At 43.6% G+C, this 18,968-nt stretch overlaps 4 protein-coding genes across 4 annotated transcripts; 1 reads left to right on the forward strand and 3 right to left on the reverse strand.

The window, feature by feature from the left end:
- Positions 1-61: 61 nt before the first annotated feature.
- Positions 62-5,308, reverse strand: LOC310813807 (histone-binding protein RBBP4). The gene is made up of 12 exons (XM_083682933.1): positions 5,201-5,308; positions 4,536-4,683; positions 4,272-4,417; positions 3,693-3,866; positions 3,325-3,440; positions 3,079-3,239; positions 2,177-2,303; positions 1,797-1,874; positions 1,138-1,214; positions 847-904; positions 592-702; positions 62-282 (listed from the first exon to the last, which is right to left on the reverse strand). The coding sequence occupies exons 1-12, from the start codon at positions 5,214-5,216 to the stop codon at positions 220-222; spliced, it is 1,275 nt and encodes a 424-aa protein (XP_083539059.1). The 5' UTR covers positions 5,217-5,308; the 3' UTR covers positions 62-219.
- A 322-nt stretch (positions 5,309-5,630) lies between these two features.
- zbtb8os (zinc finger and BTB domain containing 8 opposite strand) lies at positions 5,631-10,020 on the forward strand. Its single transcript, XM_083682800.1, has 7 exons — positions 5,631-5,837; positions 6,101-6,125; positions 6,333-6,454; positions 6,655-6,737; positions 7,359-7,411; positions 8,558-8,594; positions 9,141-10,020. The coding sequence occupies exons 1-7, from the start codon at positions 5,690-5,692 to the stop codon at positions 9,225-9,227; spliced, it is 555 nt and encodes a 184-aa protein (XP_083538926.1). The 5' UTR covers positions 5,631-5,689; the 3' UTR covers positions 9,228-10,020.
- Positions 10,021-10,605: 585 nt separating this feature from the next.
- LOC310813706 (CD276 antigen-like) lies at positions 10,606-13,242 on the reverse strand. Its single transcript, XM_083682798.1, has 4 exons — positions 13,121-13,242; positions 12,182-12,535; positions 11,802-12,086; positions 10,606-11,274 (listed from the first exon to the last, which is right to left on the reverse strand). Exons 1-4 carry the CDS (start codon positions 13,161-13,163, stop codon positions 11,141-11,143), a joined length of 816 nt encoding a protein of 271 aa, XP_083538924.1. The 5' UTR covers positions 13,164-13,242; the 3' UTR covers positions 10,606-11,140.
- Positions 13,243-14,646: 1,404 nt separating this feature from the next.
- Positions 14,647-18,587, reverse strand: LOC310814690 (CD276 antigen-like). The gene is made up of 4 exons (XM_083684190.1): positions 18,466-18,587; positions 17,522-17,875; positions 17,138-17,422; positions 14,647-16,591 (listed from the first exon to the last, which is right to left on the reverse strand). The coding sequence occupies exons 1-4, from the start codon at positions 18,506-18,508 to the stop codon at positions 16,458-16,460; spliced, it is 816 nt and encodes a 271-aa protein (XP_083540316.1). The 5' UTR covers positions 18,509-18,587; the 3' UTR covers positions 14,647-16,457.
- Between the last annotated feature and the right edge of the window lie 381 nt (positions 18,588-18,968).

Genomic DNA, 18,968 nt, shown 5'->3' on the forward strand with positions numbered 1-18,968 from the left:
CCTATCTTATAAATATATCCAAAACCATGACATACCGTAGTGAAACAAGCATACTCCTTTCTTTTCTTTTTTTTCTCCTACAAAACTGCAAAACAACAACCTCATTGTTGTCAACCATATATTTTAAAAAGACATTTGAATATTCCCGTGTCCAGGGTTGGAAAAAATGTTTCTGTGGTTGTGACCAAAGGGGTGAGATGTGTGATTGACAGGTGTCACTCATGCCTGGACCTCCGCGTCCGCCGCTCCCTCTGGGTCCTCGTCGTTATAGATGTTCTCAGCCTGGACGACGGAGAGAAACAACCTCAGGATTCAAATCAAAACATCGGATCAAACTGTACTGGTCATTGGGGCATTTCTGCTTTATTGGGATAGAGAGAGTAGAGATTGACAGGAAGGATGGGTGACAGAGAGGAGGAATGACATGCAAGATAGGTCGAGGGTCGGAATCAAACCAGGAACCTTGCGATTATGTGGTATGCGCCTTAGTGTGCTACGCCACTGAGCGCCCCATTCAGAGGTCATTTTGAATAAATTAGCAGTTCATATAGCCTCGCACTGTATCGCATACCCACTGTCTACAACTCTTACCATCTGCCAGACTTGCATGATGTTGTCCTCAGACACGGAGCAGATGACCCAGGGCTCGTTGGGGTTCCAGGAGAAGTCTGAGATCTTGGCCGTGTGCCCGCCATGGATGAACTAGAGACAGACATGGTCAACGTGTCACAAACGCACACGCTGGGCCTCAGTTCGGCTAGAAACTCCACAACAGTTACACAGATGCACTTATGCTCCAGGACATCAGTGTGGCGGTGATATGATGGACAGTCTATGGTCACTCACCAGCAGTTCAGGAGGACCATCCTCCGCATCCTCTGGTGACTGCTCCTCTCCGATTTTACTGCAGACAGATGAAGGTACAGTTACAGTCAATGTTAAAAATACATGTGAAAGTCGGTCACTCTGAGGATGCCATGGTAAGGGAAAGTGACACAGGTGAACCTCTTAAGCTTTATGCCGCATAAAATCCAGAACCAAACTAAACTGCTTATAAACATTAGAAATATGATGTGAAAGCACAATGCCATTGGATGTTTTGTGTGTCCCATGACACAGGTAAACAGTAACACACACCTGAGGTCCCAGACGTTGAGCCGCCTGTCAGTGCCGCTCGAGGCCAGGATCGTCTCATTATGAGGAGACCACTGAACCTAACGGGAAGAGAGACAGACAGGTAGTCTAGAGGTTAGAGGAGACCACTGAACCTAACGGGAGGAGAGACAGGTAGTCTACAGGTTAGAGGAGACCACTGAACCTAACGGGAGGAGAGACAGACAGGTAGTCTACAGGTTAGAGGACAGACAGGTAGTCTAGAGGTTAGAGGAGACCACTGAACCTAACGGGAGGACAGACAGACAGGTAGTCTAGAGGTTAGAGGAGACCACTGAACCTAACGGGAGGAGAGACAGACAGGTAGTCTAGAGGTTAGAGGAGACCACTGAACCTAACGGGAGGACAGACAGACAGGTAGTCTAGAGGTTAGAGGAGACCACTGAACCTAACGGGAGGACAGACAGGTAGTCTAGAGGTTAGAGGAGACCACTGAACCTAACGGGAGGAGAGACAGGTAGTCTACAGGTTAGAGAGGCCGGCCAGCAATCGGCAGGTCGCTGGTTTGAGAGAGGTTTCAGCTGAACAGTTCATAAACAGAACTGCTTCAAAGCAACCAGCTTAGGCAAAACAATCTTCAACAACATGCATATTCAAGGTAAGCCTAATGCCTTTAAAAATACCTGGAAGATCTCATCTTTGTGAGACTCAAACGAGTGCAGCTTCAGTTTCAGGTTCCTCAAGTCCCAAAGAGCCACGGTCTAAAGAGGGAAAACAACAAAGAAAGTAACCAGTTACACCAACGCATCAAACCAGTTACACCAACGCATCAAACCAGTTACACCAACGCATCAAACCAAATGAAACCCTAACCAGTTACACCAACGCATCAAACCAAATGTTATGTGTCACGTACATCGCATACAGCCTTAATTGAGATAGTGAAATGCTTTGGGATCTCGCTCCTCGATCAACAATAGTCAACAATACAATATAGTAATAATTAGTAGATAGTATAGAAAATAATATAGTAATAATTCAGGAGTTAGAAGACCCAGTCCACCTTGTCTGCTGAGCCTGTGGCCAGTATGAATTCGCTGTAGGGGTTGAAGGACAGGCAGTTGACCTCTGCTGTGTGGGCGTCTACAGCATGGCTGGGCTTGGAAGTGTTGTTGGATCTTGTGTCCCAGCTGCAAGACCGCAGATGAACAATGATGTTATTATTCACAGGGAAACAGGAAACAATGCTTCAGCCCAGCCGCAAGTGTCATCCAAGGTCAGCGTCTTGTTTTTTGTTCAACTCTAAAGCACACTGGGCGGATGTAGCTACAGTACCAGTTAACCCATTTGTGCCGACTGCCGCGCGACATCTACCGCCGGTTGCGCACATTTGAATTTACCGCCATTTTTGATTTGTCGTAATTTTCATGAGTGCAGCATATAATGCACTGTCATTGGTTCAAATACACATGAGGAACATTTGGGTGCTCACGTGGTTTTAAAAAATCAACAAGACCCACCTCATGTGTATTTGAACCAATGACAGTGCATTATATGCTGCACTCATGAAAATTACGACAAATCAAAAATGCTGCGCTGCGCAGCAACTGGCGGCAAATTCAAATGTGCGTAACGCAGCAACCGGCGGTAGATGCAATGCTACGTAGCGCAGCATCCGGCACAAATGGGTTAAGTTTGGACACACCTTGCCAAGAGTGTGCAAAGCTGACATCAAAGCAAAAGGTGGCTACTTTGAAGAATCTAAAATATAAAACATATTCTGGTTTGTTTAACACTTTTTTGTTTACTACATAATTCCATATGTGTTCCTTCATAGTTTTGATGTCATCAATATTAAACTACAATGTAGAAAATAATACAAATAAAGAAAAACCATTGAATGAGAAGGTGTGTCCAAACTTGTGACTGGTGCTGTATCCAAGGCTGGGTTGCCGGGAAACTTACATCATGAGTTTCTGGTCGTCGGCGACAGATCCAAAGAGAGACTCGTGCAGCAGGTGCCAGGAGACGTCCTCCACCACAGCCGTGTGACCTGTGAAGATGGTCTTGGCGTCAACGATCTTCCCCTCCTTCGGCACCGTGCTGATGTCCCACAGACAGATGGTCTGCAGAGACAGGGGAGGGATGGTGAGTTAGAGAAACACAGTGGGGAGGCACACGGACCCCTGAATCTACAGGCAAGCCACTTACATGGTCGTCAGAGGCGCTGAGCAGGCAGCCACTCAGGTTAGGGTTCCAGGACAGACCGTAGCCCTCCTTCTGGTGACCCCTCAAACGCAGATCTGGGGTGCACTCTCCAGATGGATCTGCAACAAACACATTAGTAGTTGGGGCAGGGGAAAAAATTACTAGAAATTATGCAAGCAATGCTCTCAAATAGAACAAATTATAAATAAAAACATTTTAAAAATTAAAAATGTTTTTTTTTAAAAAGCTGATCTACCCCCCCTTCTCCAAAAAAAAAAACTGGTAGATTTTTTATTTTGTATTATTATTATTATATAAACAATATAACAGAAGGAGGACTGAGACGACCTGGTCATAAAGCAGGTGCCCACCTGGTTTGGAGGGATGCTTGGTGTAGTCAAAGACCAGCACGTCGCTGGTGGGGGTCTTGGTGGCGATGATGCAGGGGTTCTGGGGCATGTAGCGGGCCCGGTTCACCTCCCCCTCGTGGTTGATCTTGATCTCGATCTCGATCTTCCCACTGACTGAGCCAAAGCCTCCAAACTCTGAAAAGAGAGGGAGAGAGAGAGAGAGAGAGAGAGAGAGAGAGAGAGAGAGAGACGGGGGGGAGAGAGAGACGGGGGGAGAGAGAGACCGGGGGGGGGGGGGAGAGAGAATCATAAATAAATGACTTATGATTGAACATAATACTGGTAATAGCACTAAATCAATATAAGATAATATGAGATAAGCCAGCTAGAGGAAAGGACTACTGCACACCAAGTCATGTGACATACTTGGGGACCAGGAACAGTCACTGGAACAGTCACTTACAGGAACAGTCACTGGAACAGTCACTTACAGGAACAGTCACTGGAACAGTCACTTACAGGAACAGTCACTTACAGGAACAGTCACTGGAACAGTCACTTACAGGAACAGTCACTGGTACTTGTTTTTCTTTTCCTTACCTCCTTTTTCACTGTCATAGTGAGACGCATCAAACTGGGCATCGTCGTTTGGCAGCTGCACACTGGCGATCACCAGGTGATTCTGCTCATCCGAGGTGTGTGTGCCAAGAACCAGCCTGTGTACACTGAAGTCCTTCCCCTCTGGCCTGGAAGGGGAACAAATGTGTTACAACACTTGGATAGATGAGGTTCAAAGTGCGTCCTTGCACCCCATCTGCATTTTGGAACACAGACAATATTTCGGGGAGCCTGCTGGTGTCTCACCTGGTGACGTCAGGCAGCCACTGAGCGGTGAGGCTGGGCCACTCCAGGGCGTGGGTCATAACCAGGTCATAGAGGAAGGGCGTGTTCTTCTTCCAGATCTTGTACTCCTCATTGATCACTCTCTCCTCCACAGCATCATCAAACGCCGCTGTGAAACCAAACATGAGTGAAGTCAGACATCATGGACAAAAAGGACACTCGTTAAATGTCCTTCTACTGGGTGGTGCCGAAGCCTTGGCATAATTAGGGATTGACCATGGGGGTGGGGGGGTGGGGGGGTGGGGGTGAACATTGGTGACTGGGGCATTAACTGATGCACAGACTGTCTTAACTTACGAGCTAGTTCGCTAGCTACACTTCCCACAACGGGCCTGTGTCTATCCAGCCCGGCTCCGCTCGGACTAGTGTTTCTGTTGACAGCGGTATTCGTCGTCTCTGGAAAGTCTAGCTAGCTTCGCAGAAGATTGTTGGAGAAACAAAGTAGTTATCTAGCGATGCCAGCAGCTAGCGGCTACTCTGAACCCCTCCGCACCACTGGGGATGCGCACAGCCCCGACCTGCACGCCTGGATTAGCGGTTAGATACGGTGGCTTGTGCGCCGCTATTCAAAGAGAACGGTCAACAAAGAAACATGCCACGTATATCCAAGTGTCTAACGAAATTACCTTCTTTATCAGCCATGGTGTTGGAGGTGATAGAGGGTTATTTCGGGATGTCAGAGACGCGCTTTGTAAAGACCACGCAGCCGGGCTACCTTGGCGCCAACACCGTGCTGTACGACAGCCAATCAACGTCCGCCCATGCAAAAAGGAAGTTGTCAAAGTTGTGTCCCGTCAAGAAACGATGCCGACGGGATTCAGGCGCAGAGACCCATCAGTTCCAGAGGATTCCTAAAAACCAGCCATGTTTCTTATTTTCACTTCGTATAGCAGATCATTCCGGTATTGGTTTTTTTAAATATATATATATTATATATAAAACTATATATATATAATATACGTGCATGCTTGCCTTTTGTTTTCCTGTGAGTTTACGCTCTGGAAATGGGATGCAATCTTCATCTGCGTAACGATTGTGCAAAATGTGTTCTCTTAATGCACTCTCTCTTTACTACCTGATTGGTCATTGCCCACAACACTTCCTGAAACAATTGCATGTTGTTGCAACAGCAAGTGTTAGGGATCACTTTACTTTCTTTGGATCAATTAAAGAAATCGACCATGGACGATCGTGAACTAGATCTCACTGAGAGTCAGAAAGTAACCAAGTCTAAATACCCGGCGATCAACAAGAAGTATGAATGTGAGTCATACCTGTATTCTTCCTGATATAAACATGTGGGGCTAGAAGGAACATGCTTGATGACATTCCTCCTGTTATTGTTAGACAACCAAACAACTTTGTAGTTATATTCAAGCTTTACAGGGGGAACACACTACACCCCTCCCACAGTGTGATCAATGTAGAAGTGCATCTTATAGGCATCTTATAGGCTACTGCTGTGCTGTGGTAATTAGTGCGTGCCCAGTAATCACCCCTTCATCTTGCCATTTGGATTTTTCCAGATTTGGACCATACTGCTGATGTACAGTGAGTGGATCCCGCGATAATCAATTCCAGCGACTGCTGTAACAGGCTTATGATGAAATGTACCTTTGTTACTTTGTTTACCTACCTGACCTGATAGGAAGACTAACACATCAGAGACAGTTTTAACTTGGTCTGGTCTGTAACTTAAGCGTCCACTGAGCGGCAACCTTTGCCCACTTGTATCACCACTCCTGTGTGTTCCTTTAGACTCCACTCCTGGGGAGACTCGCTGGAAGAGGCGTTTGAGCAGTGTGCGATGGCCATGTTCGGCTACATGACAGACACAGAGACAGTGGAACCCATCGACACAGTTGAGGTGGAGTCGGAGGGTGAGGAACTGAAAACAGACAGACACCCGGGGAGAGTACAGAGATTGTTGTTTGCACGGAACGTTTTACAGAACGCACATCACCAACTGTTTAAAGATGTCCATAGAGCTGCAGTCATCACTTCATTTAGACGAACAGTACCATTACCATTCTATACCGCATACCCTCTGATAACTTCTTTCTTTCTGTCTTCTTACCAGGTCACGATATGGAATCTCTTCTGTTTCATTTCCTAGATGACTGGTTATACAAGTTCAGTGCAGAACTGTTCTTTGTTCCCAGAGTAAGGATTTTAAGTCTAATGTGTGACGTTAGTCTAGGGCCACCTTCTATTGTATAAAACCCATCTTTTAAAATTATTTTAATAATTTTAGTATTTTCATTGTTTTTACTGATTATGCTTTTGTTTTACTTTTTATTTATCTATCTATTCTTGTTCTCGCCAGGTAATGTAGTGTCTGAGTATTTAGGAAAGTGCTATTCAAAATAAATGTATTATTATTATTATTATTATAAGCTATAGGGTCAACCAAACCCTGGCTGTAGAGCGTTGGGTATTTAGCTACACATTTCCGTGTGACAGCACCACTGCATGGTTTATATATGCCATTTACCTGACGCTTTCATCCAAAGCGACTTACATTGCAGTGAGTACATACATTTCAGTATATATGGTCCCAGCAGGAATTAAACCCACAATCTAAGCGTTGTTAGCACCATGCTCTACCAACTGAGCCTCAGAGGACCACCTGATTTATAGGTCTTTTATCACTTACAAGATCAGGGTTTGTTTGTTTTTTTGCCTCAAACACTTCACACTTAAAGTGTGGTGTGAGATATTAGCAATCAGATTAATTTCCCATTTACCAGAAGGTAATTGCTAAATACACCGTCTTTCTTCCAGGAGGTGAAGGTTTTGTCCATTGACAGGATGCACTTTCGAATTCGTTCCATTGGGTAAGTTGGTTTAAAGTTACACACCTTACCTGGGGAATACTGTCGTGGAATTCTATGCTAAAATACTTTGAAATAAAATGCCAAAGACTAGAGCTGACGCTTCCTCCAGAGACTTTTATTACAAGTAACAAAGCCGAGGTGGTTCACGAAGCATCCTCCTGTTTGCCCTTCAGCACACCATGTTTATACAGTTTCCCATCCGTATCAAATTTAGGTTCCATCCCTCATATGTAAATCATTTACACCTTCTGGCTGTTCGCCACCAATGTCTTTTACCTGGTTCCTACACCCCCTCGCGGTTTGGTTTCCCCTCCCTTTTCTAAAGTCAGTCATCAGGATGTAACAATACTGGTGGCGAGCACATCGTGGTTATCTAAAAAATATGACACCAACCCTCTTTATTCCATACAATACTTATCACACGATTATACATTATTTTGAGATACAACTCAAGGGTCAGGTCCGATGGTTCCCAGCATTACACCGTCCCTAACGGCAGCAGTTTATGATTAAATGTATCCGGTTAGACAGGATCTTGTTTTGGTTGGACAGCCTTCAAAAAGACCTTGAGTGCTTACTGGTGTCGATGATAAGCACTTCAAAGACCATCTTTTGCACACGACTCTTGCATACAGCACACCTCCACATGTAATGGAAAATAACAGCAGTACAACAGTTCAGTGAAAATACAGTACAGTATTCTAAGTTAACTTTTCCTACAATCTATTAGGTACTAATCATCTAACATTGATTTTTCTCACAGGATGTACACTCACCTTATGGTTTATGTAGTACCTTCTTTGGCATGGTAGCATATTTGTGTACACTATGGAAATTTACTGTAATACTATATGACTCTGCTAAGATTTCTTCTTTCTTTCTTTTTTTTTTTTTTTTTACCACTAACAGAATGTCTGGTTCTCATGATTCCCATGATCTCAGAGTGTTATCTGATTAACAACATATCTTTTTAATTCAACTAGATCATGGTTGACAGTCATATACAAACGCCCTGGATTAAAGGTCCTGTGTGGCTGGTGGTTCCACCCTGTTTGGTTTTCTCAGAATTGGGAAATACAAAGGCTGCTTAGTTCTCTATGGATCTGAGGTGCCCTGAATATCTCTCATGCCTCTCTGTGGTTGCAGGTGGGGGGAAGAGTTTAGCTTGGCCAAGCATCCGCAGGTAAACCAACAGGAGATTCACCTGATGTTTATGGTTGTAAGCCATAGTGACTGTGCATGTCCTGTTCGAATGCTGTTAAAATAAGGGGTATTCAGTAGTAAGCATGTCACTGAAAAGACCAGCCTTCGGTTTTCAATATTCTCCTCTAAAGTGCAAATAATGGATGACCTATAATTACATTTTACATGATATTACTGAAACACAATTTGGAATACATGTTAGCTGCCTGTAACGCATTAATTTATATCCGAGTTATGTTTGTAAATATGAGACACATATTAAAAAAATAAATAATAATCCTTCCTTCTTCTCGCATTGTGACTGCCAATGGCACCTGGTCCTAGCATTGACTTTTTTGTTCTTATGATGACTGATGTATAGATGATTCATTTACAACAAGTACATTTTTCTTAAGTCAGTCACTTTGGATAAAAATGTATGCTAAATGCCAATAAATGTAAATATTAAGATCTCATTTGTGACAAAGTAATTGTACTTTAGCCTTTTTGAACTTGTTTCTTAATCAGGCATATGTTGTCTCTTTAGGGGACAGAGGTGAAGGCGATCACTTACTCAGCCATGCAGATCCATGACAAGGAGATGCCTGAGATCTTTGCCATCATCGACATCTGAGGATTCTCTACGGATGCTCTAACTGTTCCATAATGGAACAGAACTACCTTGACCTCTATATGCCTGTGTGTGGACTTTGATTATGAACTGGTAAAGTGTAAAAGTACTTTGTAAAAGTACTACTTGCCTGAATTTGAAATATTTACAGAGTGAGAGATATTCTCTCAGAAAGCAAACATCAACATGAGCGTAACTCCTCATTTCGTGCTCTGGAAGGTGTTGACCGAACAGCCAATAATGACATTTTTTGTGAGTGAAAAATTAATCTGGAAACTTTCAATATGAGACAGAATCATCAAACAATATCCAGTTACCATGAGGACAAAGTGTAAATGTTTACAATACAACCTACTTTCTGGTATTTTAAAATATGTTGTTCCAGAGAGACAACAAGCACTAATGCAAAATCAATTCATCCAATGGTAGAACCAAAAACGCACACAGAGTTACCCCAAGACACTCATTTGTTTAATGAAAAATTAACACATTTCAATTTGAAATCCTGATTTTCAGGATGTATGTACTGTAACCGAGTTAAGATGAAAAAAAACCTCACTCCTCAAGTTGAAATACCCACCCTCACCCTTACCCTCACCCACCCTCACCCACCCTCACCCTTACCCACCCTCACCCTTACCCTCACCCACCCTTACCCTTACCCTCACCCACCCTCACCCTTACCCTCACCCACCCTTACCCTTACCCTCACCCACCCTTACCCTTACCCTCACCCACCCTTACCCTCACCCACCCTTACCCTTACCCTCACCCACCCTTACCCTCACCCACCCTCACCCACCCTCACCCTTACCCTTACCCTCACCCACCCTCACCCTTACCCTCACCCACCCTCACCCACCCTTACCCTCACCCACCCTTACCCTTACCCTCACCCACCCTCACCCTTACCCTCACCCACCCTCACCCACCCTCACCCTTACCCTTACCCTCACCCGCATCACCGAATAGCTAGTTTTTTGGTGGCGTAGCTGGTTTCCATTGGGTATTTCGGTGACGGTCACGTGTGCTGGCAATACAGAGGACAAAGGTTCGAGACTTGCGTCAGCTCGGAGTGAGAGGAAGCAATACTCTTTGCAGCCACTTGACGCCGGTCACATGCACACACACTAAGTTGAAGCAGTATTTATCTGAATACCTTTTTTTCGCTACTGATTGTAAATAGTCAAATCAAAAATTATCTTAAGATGTCTCTCTCTGTGATTAATAAATGGACAACTTATACAACAACTTAATAATGTTTCCCCCTTCTTGATGCATGTTTTGAGTTAATTCTGCTGGTGTGCATTAATATCATCACAATGTCAGGTAAACAACTTCCTGATATAACATCCAAACAAGTAAGAGGAACACAGGCTCTGTGACTCCATCAAGACGTTTGAGTTTCATTGACCATTGTCTAACCAGTTCTACTCAAAGTTAAATAAAAATATACGTTTAAACTTGCTTTTCCTTGGGGCGCTTGGTAGCATAGCACACTGACGCGCTTACCACGTAGTCGCAGGGTTCCTGGTTCGATTCCAACCCTCGACCTGTCTTGCATGTCATCCCTCCTCTCTCTCTCTCTCTCTCTCTCTCTCTCTCCCATCCTTCCTGTCAATCTCTACTGTCTCTATCCCAATAAAGCAGAAAAAACCCTAAAAACATATAACAACAAAAAAAGTGCTTTTCCTCATAATACTAATCATCAGTGACAGGCAACACATTGTTTCCTTCATCTACAGTGCTTCATCTAGACGTGCACCTTGCAGGACACACGTGTGGTGCAGGGCTAAAATACATTAGGTTTCATTTAAAGGACATTCTCATTCATTCTCCCAACGTATAATGAACACTAGAATGAATGCAATATTTTATATTGGACATGTAGCGTACAATATACATTCAAAGTTTCATCATGCATTTGGCACCATTATTAAATGAGCTCTTTTGCGGTAAAAACAAAAGATTAAACCAACACACACAGGCAGAAATACACACAGCACAGCAAGAGCTGTAACTACCCCCTCTTTTGTATCTCTGACATCACCTGGAAAAAGAACAAGAACAACAAATGATCACTCTTGCCAGCCGCATATTATTGTCTTAAAAATGACATAACGTCTGCAACTACAGTGTTATTAACACCCACACTGTGGTTGACATGGCTTAAAGTTTCAGTTTAAAGTCAGGGGAACGCCTGTGGACTGTAAATTAATCTTAGAAGCCAGTTTAATTGAAGTAGAAGTAGAAGACTACAAGGGCGTCTCTATAATGACCCACAACCCTGTCTCTCTGTCTATAATGACCCACAACCCTCTCTCTCTGTCTATAATGACTCACAACCCACAAAAATATGTTTACCCTGACTGAAAATGAATAGTCTCTCTCTCTCTCTACCCCCCCCCCCCCCCCTCTCTCTCTCTCTCTCTCTCTCTCTCTCTCTCTCTCTCTCTCTCTCTCTCTCTCTCTCTCTCTCTCTCTCTCTCTCTCTCTCTCTCTCTCTCTCACACACACACACACACACACACACACACACACACACACACACACACACACATTAAGTTATATGTTTACCTTGACTGAAAATGAATGGTCTCTGCAGGATTTGCTTGAGGGGCTGGTTTTTCAAGGTGAAGGTGAGGTTAAGGTGTGTGTTTCGGTCCAGTGTCACAAATTCTGTCCTAAGGGAGAGAAGGCCTTCGCCGTCTGCCCAGGGAGACACCTCTGTATGGTGGACTAACTCCTGGCCAGCGGGACCTTCCCAACGCACCTCAGGTTCTGGGTAACCTTCACTCTCAAACAGCACGCTGATGTTGCCTGGATTGACATGGACGCTCAATCTGGGCTCAGTGTAAAATGCTGAAAAATTAAAAACATTTTTCCATTTTCTGCATGGCGTCCATTTTGTTACATCATACACCACATTTACAAATCAAGACAGTTCAGGGGCGCACCTGCGTACTCCAGCTGCACCTGAGCCTTGTCGCTTCCCTTCGGGCTACTCACGGAGCATAAATAACGGCCTGCGTCCTTCGGTCCGACCTGCTGGATCCTCAGCGAGGCGTTTCCACCCTGGAGCTCAGAGGGGTAGAGGCCTGTCCTGTTGTGGTACGCGGGGCTCTGCCTCTCCAGCTGGTCCTGGCTGTAGTAGAAGCTGTGGACCACCCTGGAATCCTCTACCCTCTGCCATGTGATCACCAGCCCCTCCTGGCCAGAGCCGGGGTCAGGGGTGAACCTGCACCCCAAAACAACAGGGCTCCCTCGCACAGCCACCAGACGCTCGGGGGAGGTTGTCACTTCAAAGGATGCTGATGGTATGGAGATAGATTACTGCCAATATTATAGAGTACAACTCACAAATGTGTACCATGATCCATAAACAAATATAATTTACTATCCACACACAAACACCTCTTGATTTGAATTCACAAATCATTCCCCTCTTCCTGTTCTTTGTCTTCCCATGCCTCCCAAACCTGAGTTAAAAAAAAGTCTCAACAGCTGCGAGAGTGGAAGTTTGGTATACAGTGCCCTGCGTAAGTAATGGGACAGTTAAGCATATGTTTTATTCTTTAGATTATATACTCCAAAAGTTTGAAATCAAACAATTACTGTGGGGTTAAGGTAGAGATTCAAGTTAAGGTAGAGATTAAAACGTAGCAGTCGCATCGCATGCCAGCACAAAAGGCAGAAAGGATGGACGCACTAAAGGTCCTAAGACTGGAGGAATGTACGTCAGCTAAAGCTCCCAACAGGTACAGCGCTCAGTCTAAACTTCAAATGTGAAACGGGACCCATTTTAAGGACGCTCGAGGGCAAGATGGCCTTTACTAATACCACATCATTCAGTGTCTGGTCAAAATACACGAATACAGAAGAAGAAAAATATCTACCTGTACACCTGGAGAGCATCCAAAGCACAGTTAAACACAACATCTCTTCTAGGACTCCATAATGCAGCTGGCTGAGTACTTAACAGTCTTTACTCATTATGTGCGGTAGAATATGATGTCATGTAGAGTAGAGCTTCGGAGCGCTGCACCTTCATGGCTCCTCCCTCGACAACTCCCATAGGGGGTTTTTTCTCTATTTTTCGGAGTCATTCCTTTCCTTTAAAGTGCAAAAACTGAAACACAATTTAGCATACATGTTAGCTGCCTATAACTCATCAATTTATATCGGAGTTATATTTGTAAATATGAGACACATAAAAATAAAAAATAAAGTAAAAAAGTAATCCTACCTTCTTCTAGCATTGTGACTGCCAATGGCACCTGGTAAGGTTGATATAAATTGATATTACAGTAAATCAACAACATTGTTCAAAGTCGAAGAACTGGGCTAGTTGGAAGAAATGTGCCATGGACCCCAGTTACACATGAGAATTTTCTGAGTATAAAAGTATGTTTTATTACTTTAATTTGGCTCACTTTGCGACATTCCTTATGTATTCATACTAGTATTGACTGATGTGATTTAGAGGTGAAATCTTTCTCCACTAGAGGGCAGGAGAGTCATCTGGCAAGTTATGTGACTGGTAGTTTCTACACCTGGCATAGTAAGGTTTACCTGGTAAGGTTAGAGTTCTTTTTATTTATTTATTTTACATAATTTGGTGACATATGTTTTGCTTTTCTTTTGAGTGATGTAAGTATCTGCATCACATATTCCAATATATTCATCGGTCAAAATGGCCTCAGCATCTTGCTCTCATCATAGCAAGAAAACCTAATGCAGAGAACCTTGCCTGCACTTCTTACTGTTTATTAGTCCTGAAGAGATCTGCATTGACCGCTATTCATTCAGCTCGTTTGTGTTTAGTTATCTCTATAAATCAATAACAAGCGAGGTGACCTCCTCTCTGTCACTGATAAATGTCCGCTATAACGTGTTCTCGCCATTTGAGATAGACTCTTCAATGGCATTGAATGAATCTACCCATTATCAGTGCATTAAGAATACAACATGTAAATACATAAAGATTGACTAAGCAATGTTATTAACTGACTCTCTTGTGTAACACGATCCTTCGACACAGAGGCAGACTCAGTAGGTGTGGTAAGGGCAAACCCCGTTTATTAACACTTTTACTCGTTTATCTTTCGCACTCAATCATCCCTCTTCGACTTTCCAGTCGCAGCTTTCCAGCTCCCCTACAAAAACAGAGGCACACACATCTTAAACCATTTCGTTAACAAGGCTTCATTCACAACAGGTGCGCAACCAGCCTTGTTTCCGTAACCCTGGCCACGGTCCTGTAGCTCCCTCTACAGGCCGAACGCTGCATGTCCCCCCACATACCCCCACCGCCACAGTTTGTAAATATGAAAAATCCTTCCTTCTTCTCGCATTGTGACTGCCAATGGCACCTGGTCCTAGCATTGACTTTTTTTTCTTATGATGACTGATGTATAGATGATTCATTTACAACAAGTACATTTTTCTTAAGTCAGTCACTTTGGATAAAAATGTCTGCTAAATGCCAAAAAATGTAAATGTAAATATTAAGATCTCATTTGTGACAAAGTAATTGTACTTTAGCCTTTTTGAACTTGTTTCTTAATCAGGCATATGTTGTCTCTTTAGGGGACAGAGGTGAAGGCGATCACTTACTCAGCCATGCAGATCCATGACAAGGAGATGCCTGAGATCTTTGCCATCATCGACATCTGAGGATTCCCTACAGATGCTCTAACTGTTCCATAATGGAACAGAACTACCTTGACCTCTATATGCCTGTGTGTGGACTTTGATTATGAACTGGTAAAGTGTAAAAGTACTTTGTAAAAGTACTACTTGCCTGAATTTGAATTATTTACAGAGTGAGAGATATTCTCTCAGAAAGCAAACATCAACATGAGCGTAACTCCTCATTTCATGCTCTGGAAGGTGTTGACCGAACAGCCAATAATGACATTTTTTGTGAGTGAAAAATTAATCTGGAAACTTTCAATATGAGACAGAATCATCAAACAATATCCAGTTACCATGAGGACAAAGTGTAAATGTTTACAATACAACCTACTTTCTGGTATTTTAAAATATGTTGTTCCAGAGAGACAACAAGCACTAATGCAAAATCAATTCATCCAATGGTAGAACCAAAAACGCACACAGAGTTACCCCAAGACACTCATTTGTTTAATGAAAAATTAACACATTTCAATTTGAAATCCTGATTTTCAGGATGTATGTACTGTAACCGAGTTAAGATGAAAAAAAACCTCACTCCTCAAGTTGAAATACCCACCCTTACCCTTACCCTCACCCGCATCACCGAATAGCTAGTTTTTTGGTGGCGTAGCTGGTTTCCATTGGGTATTTCGGTGACGGTCACGTGTGCTGGCAATACAGAGGACAAAGGTTCGAGACTCGCGTCAGCTCGGAGTGAGAGGAAGCAATACTCTTTGCAGCCGCTTGACGCCGGTCACATGCACACACACTAAGTTGAAGCAGTATTTATCTGAATACCTTTTTTTCGCTACTGATTGTAAATAGTCAAATCAAAAATTATCTTAAGATGTCTCTCTCTGTGATTAATAAATGGACAACTTATACAACAACTTAATAATGTTTCCCCCTTCTTGATGCATGTTTTGAGTTAATTCTGCTGGTGTGCATTAATATCATCACAATGTCAGGTAAACAACTTCCTGATATAACATCCAAACAAGTAAGAGGAACACAGGCTCTGTGACTCCATCAAGACGTTTGAGTTTCATTGACCATTGTCTAACCAGTTCTACTCAAAGTTAAATAAAAATATACGTTTAAACTTGCTTTTCCTTGGGGCGCTTGGTAGCGTAGCACACTGACGCGCTTACCACGTAGTCGCAGGGTTCCTGGTTCGATTCCGACCCTCGACCTGTCTTGCATGTCATCCCTCCTCTCTCTCTCTCTCTCTCTCTCCCATCCTTCCTGTCAATCTCTACTGTCTCTATCCCAATAAAGCAGAAAAAACCCTAAAAACATATAACAAAAAATAAAGTGCTTTTCCTCATAATACTAATCATCAGTGACAGGCAACACATTGTTTCCTTCATCTACAGTGCTTCATCTAGACGTGCACCTTGCAGGACACACGTGTGGTGCAGGGCTAAAATACATTAGGTTTCATTTAAAGGACATTCTCATTCATTCTCCCAACGTATAATGAACACTAGAATGAATGCAATACTTCATATTGGACATGATGGGACATATAGCGTACAATATACATTCAAAGCTTCATCATGCATTTGGCACCATTATTAAATGAGCTCTTTTGCGGTAAAAACAAAAGATTAAACCAACACACACAGGCAGAAATACACACAGCACAGCAAGAGCTGTAACGACCCCCTCTTTTGTATCTCTGACATCACCTGGAAAAAGAAGAAGAACAACAAATGATCACTCTTGCCAGCTGCATATTATTGTCTTAAAAATGACATAACGTCTGCAACTACAGTGTTATTAACACCAACGCTGTGGTTGACATGGCTTCAAGTTTAAAGTTTAAAGTTAGGGGAACGCCTGTGGACTGTAAATTAATATTAGAAGCCAGTTTAATTGAATGGAGGAAGGGAATTATTTTTTAACACTACAAAGAAGGGCGTCTCTATAATGACACAACCCTCTCTCTCTGTCTATAATGACCCACAACAACATATTTACCCTGACTGAAAATGAATAGTCTCTCTCTCTCTCTCTCTATCTACCCCCACCCCCCCTCTCTTCTCTCCCTCTACCCTCCCCCTCTCTCTCTCTCTCTCTCTCTATCTACCCCCACCCCCCCTCTCTTCTCTCCCTCTACCCTCCCTCCCCCCCTCTCTCTCTCTCTCTCTCTACCCCCCCCCCCTCTCTCTCTCTCTCTCTCTCTCTCTCTCACACACACACACACACACACACACATTAAGTTATATGTTTACCTTGACTGAAAATGAATGGTCTCTGCAGGATTTGCTTGAGGGGCTGGTTTTTCAAGGTGAAGGTGAGGTTAAGGTGTGTATTTCGGTCCAGTGTCACAAATTCTGTCCGAAGGGAGAGAAGGCCTTCGCCGTCTGCCCAGGGAGACACCTCTGTATGGTGGACTAACTCCTGGCCAGCGGGACCTTCCCAACACACCTCAGGTTCTGGGTAACCTTCGCTCTCAAACAGCACGCTGATGTTGCCTGGATTGACATGGACGCTCAATCTGGGCTCAGTGTAAAATGCTGAAAAATTAAAAACACACATTTTTCCATTTTCTGCATGGCGTCCATTTTGTTACATCATACACCACGTTTACAAATCAAGACAGTTCAGGGGCGCACCTGCGTACTCCAGCTGCACCTGAGCCTTGTCGCTTCCCTTCGGGCTACTCACGTAGCATAAATAACGGCCTGCGTCCTTCGGTCCGACCTGCTGGATCCTCAGCGAGGCGTTTCCACCCTGGAGCTCAGAGGGGTAGAGGCCTGTCCTGTTGTGGTACGCGGGGCTCTGCCTCTCCAGCTGGTCCTGGCTGTAGTAGAAGCTGTGGACCACCCTGGAATCCTCTACCCTCTGCCATTTGATCACCAGCCGCTCCTGGCCAGAGCCGGGGTCAGGGGTGAACCTGCACCCCAAAACAACAGGGCTCCCTCGCACAGCCACCAGACGCTCGGGGGAGGTTGTCACTTCAAAGGATGCTGATGGTATGGAGATAGATTACTGCCAATATTATAGAGTACAACTCACAAATGTGTACCATGATCCATAAACAAAAAACACTAAGCACAAATATAATTTACTATCCACACACAAACACCTCTTGATTTGAATTCACAAATCATTCCCCTCTTCCTGTTCTTTGTCTTCCCATGCCTCCCAAACCTGAGTCTCAACAGCTGCGAGAGTGGAAGTTTGGTATACAGTGCCCTGCGTAAGTAATGGGACAGTTAAGCATATGTTTTATTCTTTAGATTATATACTCCAAAAGTTTGAAATCAAACAATTACTGTGGGGTTAAGGTAGAGATTCAAGTTAAGGTAGAGATTAAAACGTAGCAGTCGCATCGCATGTCAGCACAAAAGGCAGAAAGGATGGACGCACTAAAGGTCCTAAAACTGGAGGAATGTACGTCAGCTAAAGCTCCCAACAGGTACAGCGCTCAGTCTAAACTTCAAATGTGAAACTGGACCCATTTTAAGGACGCTCGAGGGCAAGATGGCCTTTACTAATACCACATCATTCAGTGTCTGGTCAAAATACACGAATACAGAAGAAGAAAAATATCTACCTGTACACCTGGAGAGCATCCAAAGCACAGTTAAACACAACATCTCTTCTAGGACTCCATAATGCAGCTGGCTGAGTACTTAACAGTCTTTACTCATTATGTGCGGTAGAATATGATGTCATGTAGAGTAGAGCTTCGGAGCGCTGCACCTTCATGGCTCCTCCCTCGACAACTCCCATAGGGGGTTTTTTCTCTATTTTTCGGAGTCATTCCTTTCCTTTAAAGTGCAAAAACTGAAACACAATTTAGCATACATGTTAGCTGCCTATAACTCATCAATTTATATCGGAGTTATGTTTGTAAATATGAGACACATAAAAAAAAAAAAAAAAAAGTAATCCTACCTTCTTCTAGCATTGTGACTGCCAATGGCACCTGGTAAGGTTGATATAAATTGATATTACAGTAAATCAACAACATTGTTCAAAGTCGAAGAACTGGGCTAGTTGGAAGAAATGTGCCATGGACCCCAGTTACACATGAGAATTTTCTGAGTATAAAAA

This window comes from Argentina silus (assembly GCF_951799395.1).
Source record: "Argentina silus genome assembly, chromosome: 13".
Classification (NCBI taxonomy): Eukaryota; Metazoa; Chordata; class Actinopteri; order Argentiniformes; family Argentinidae; genus Argentina; species Argentina silus.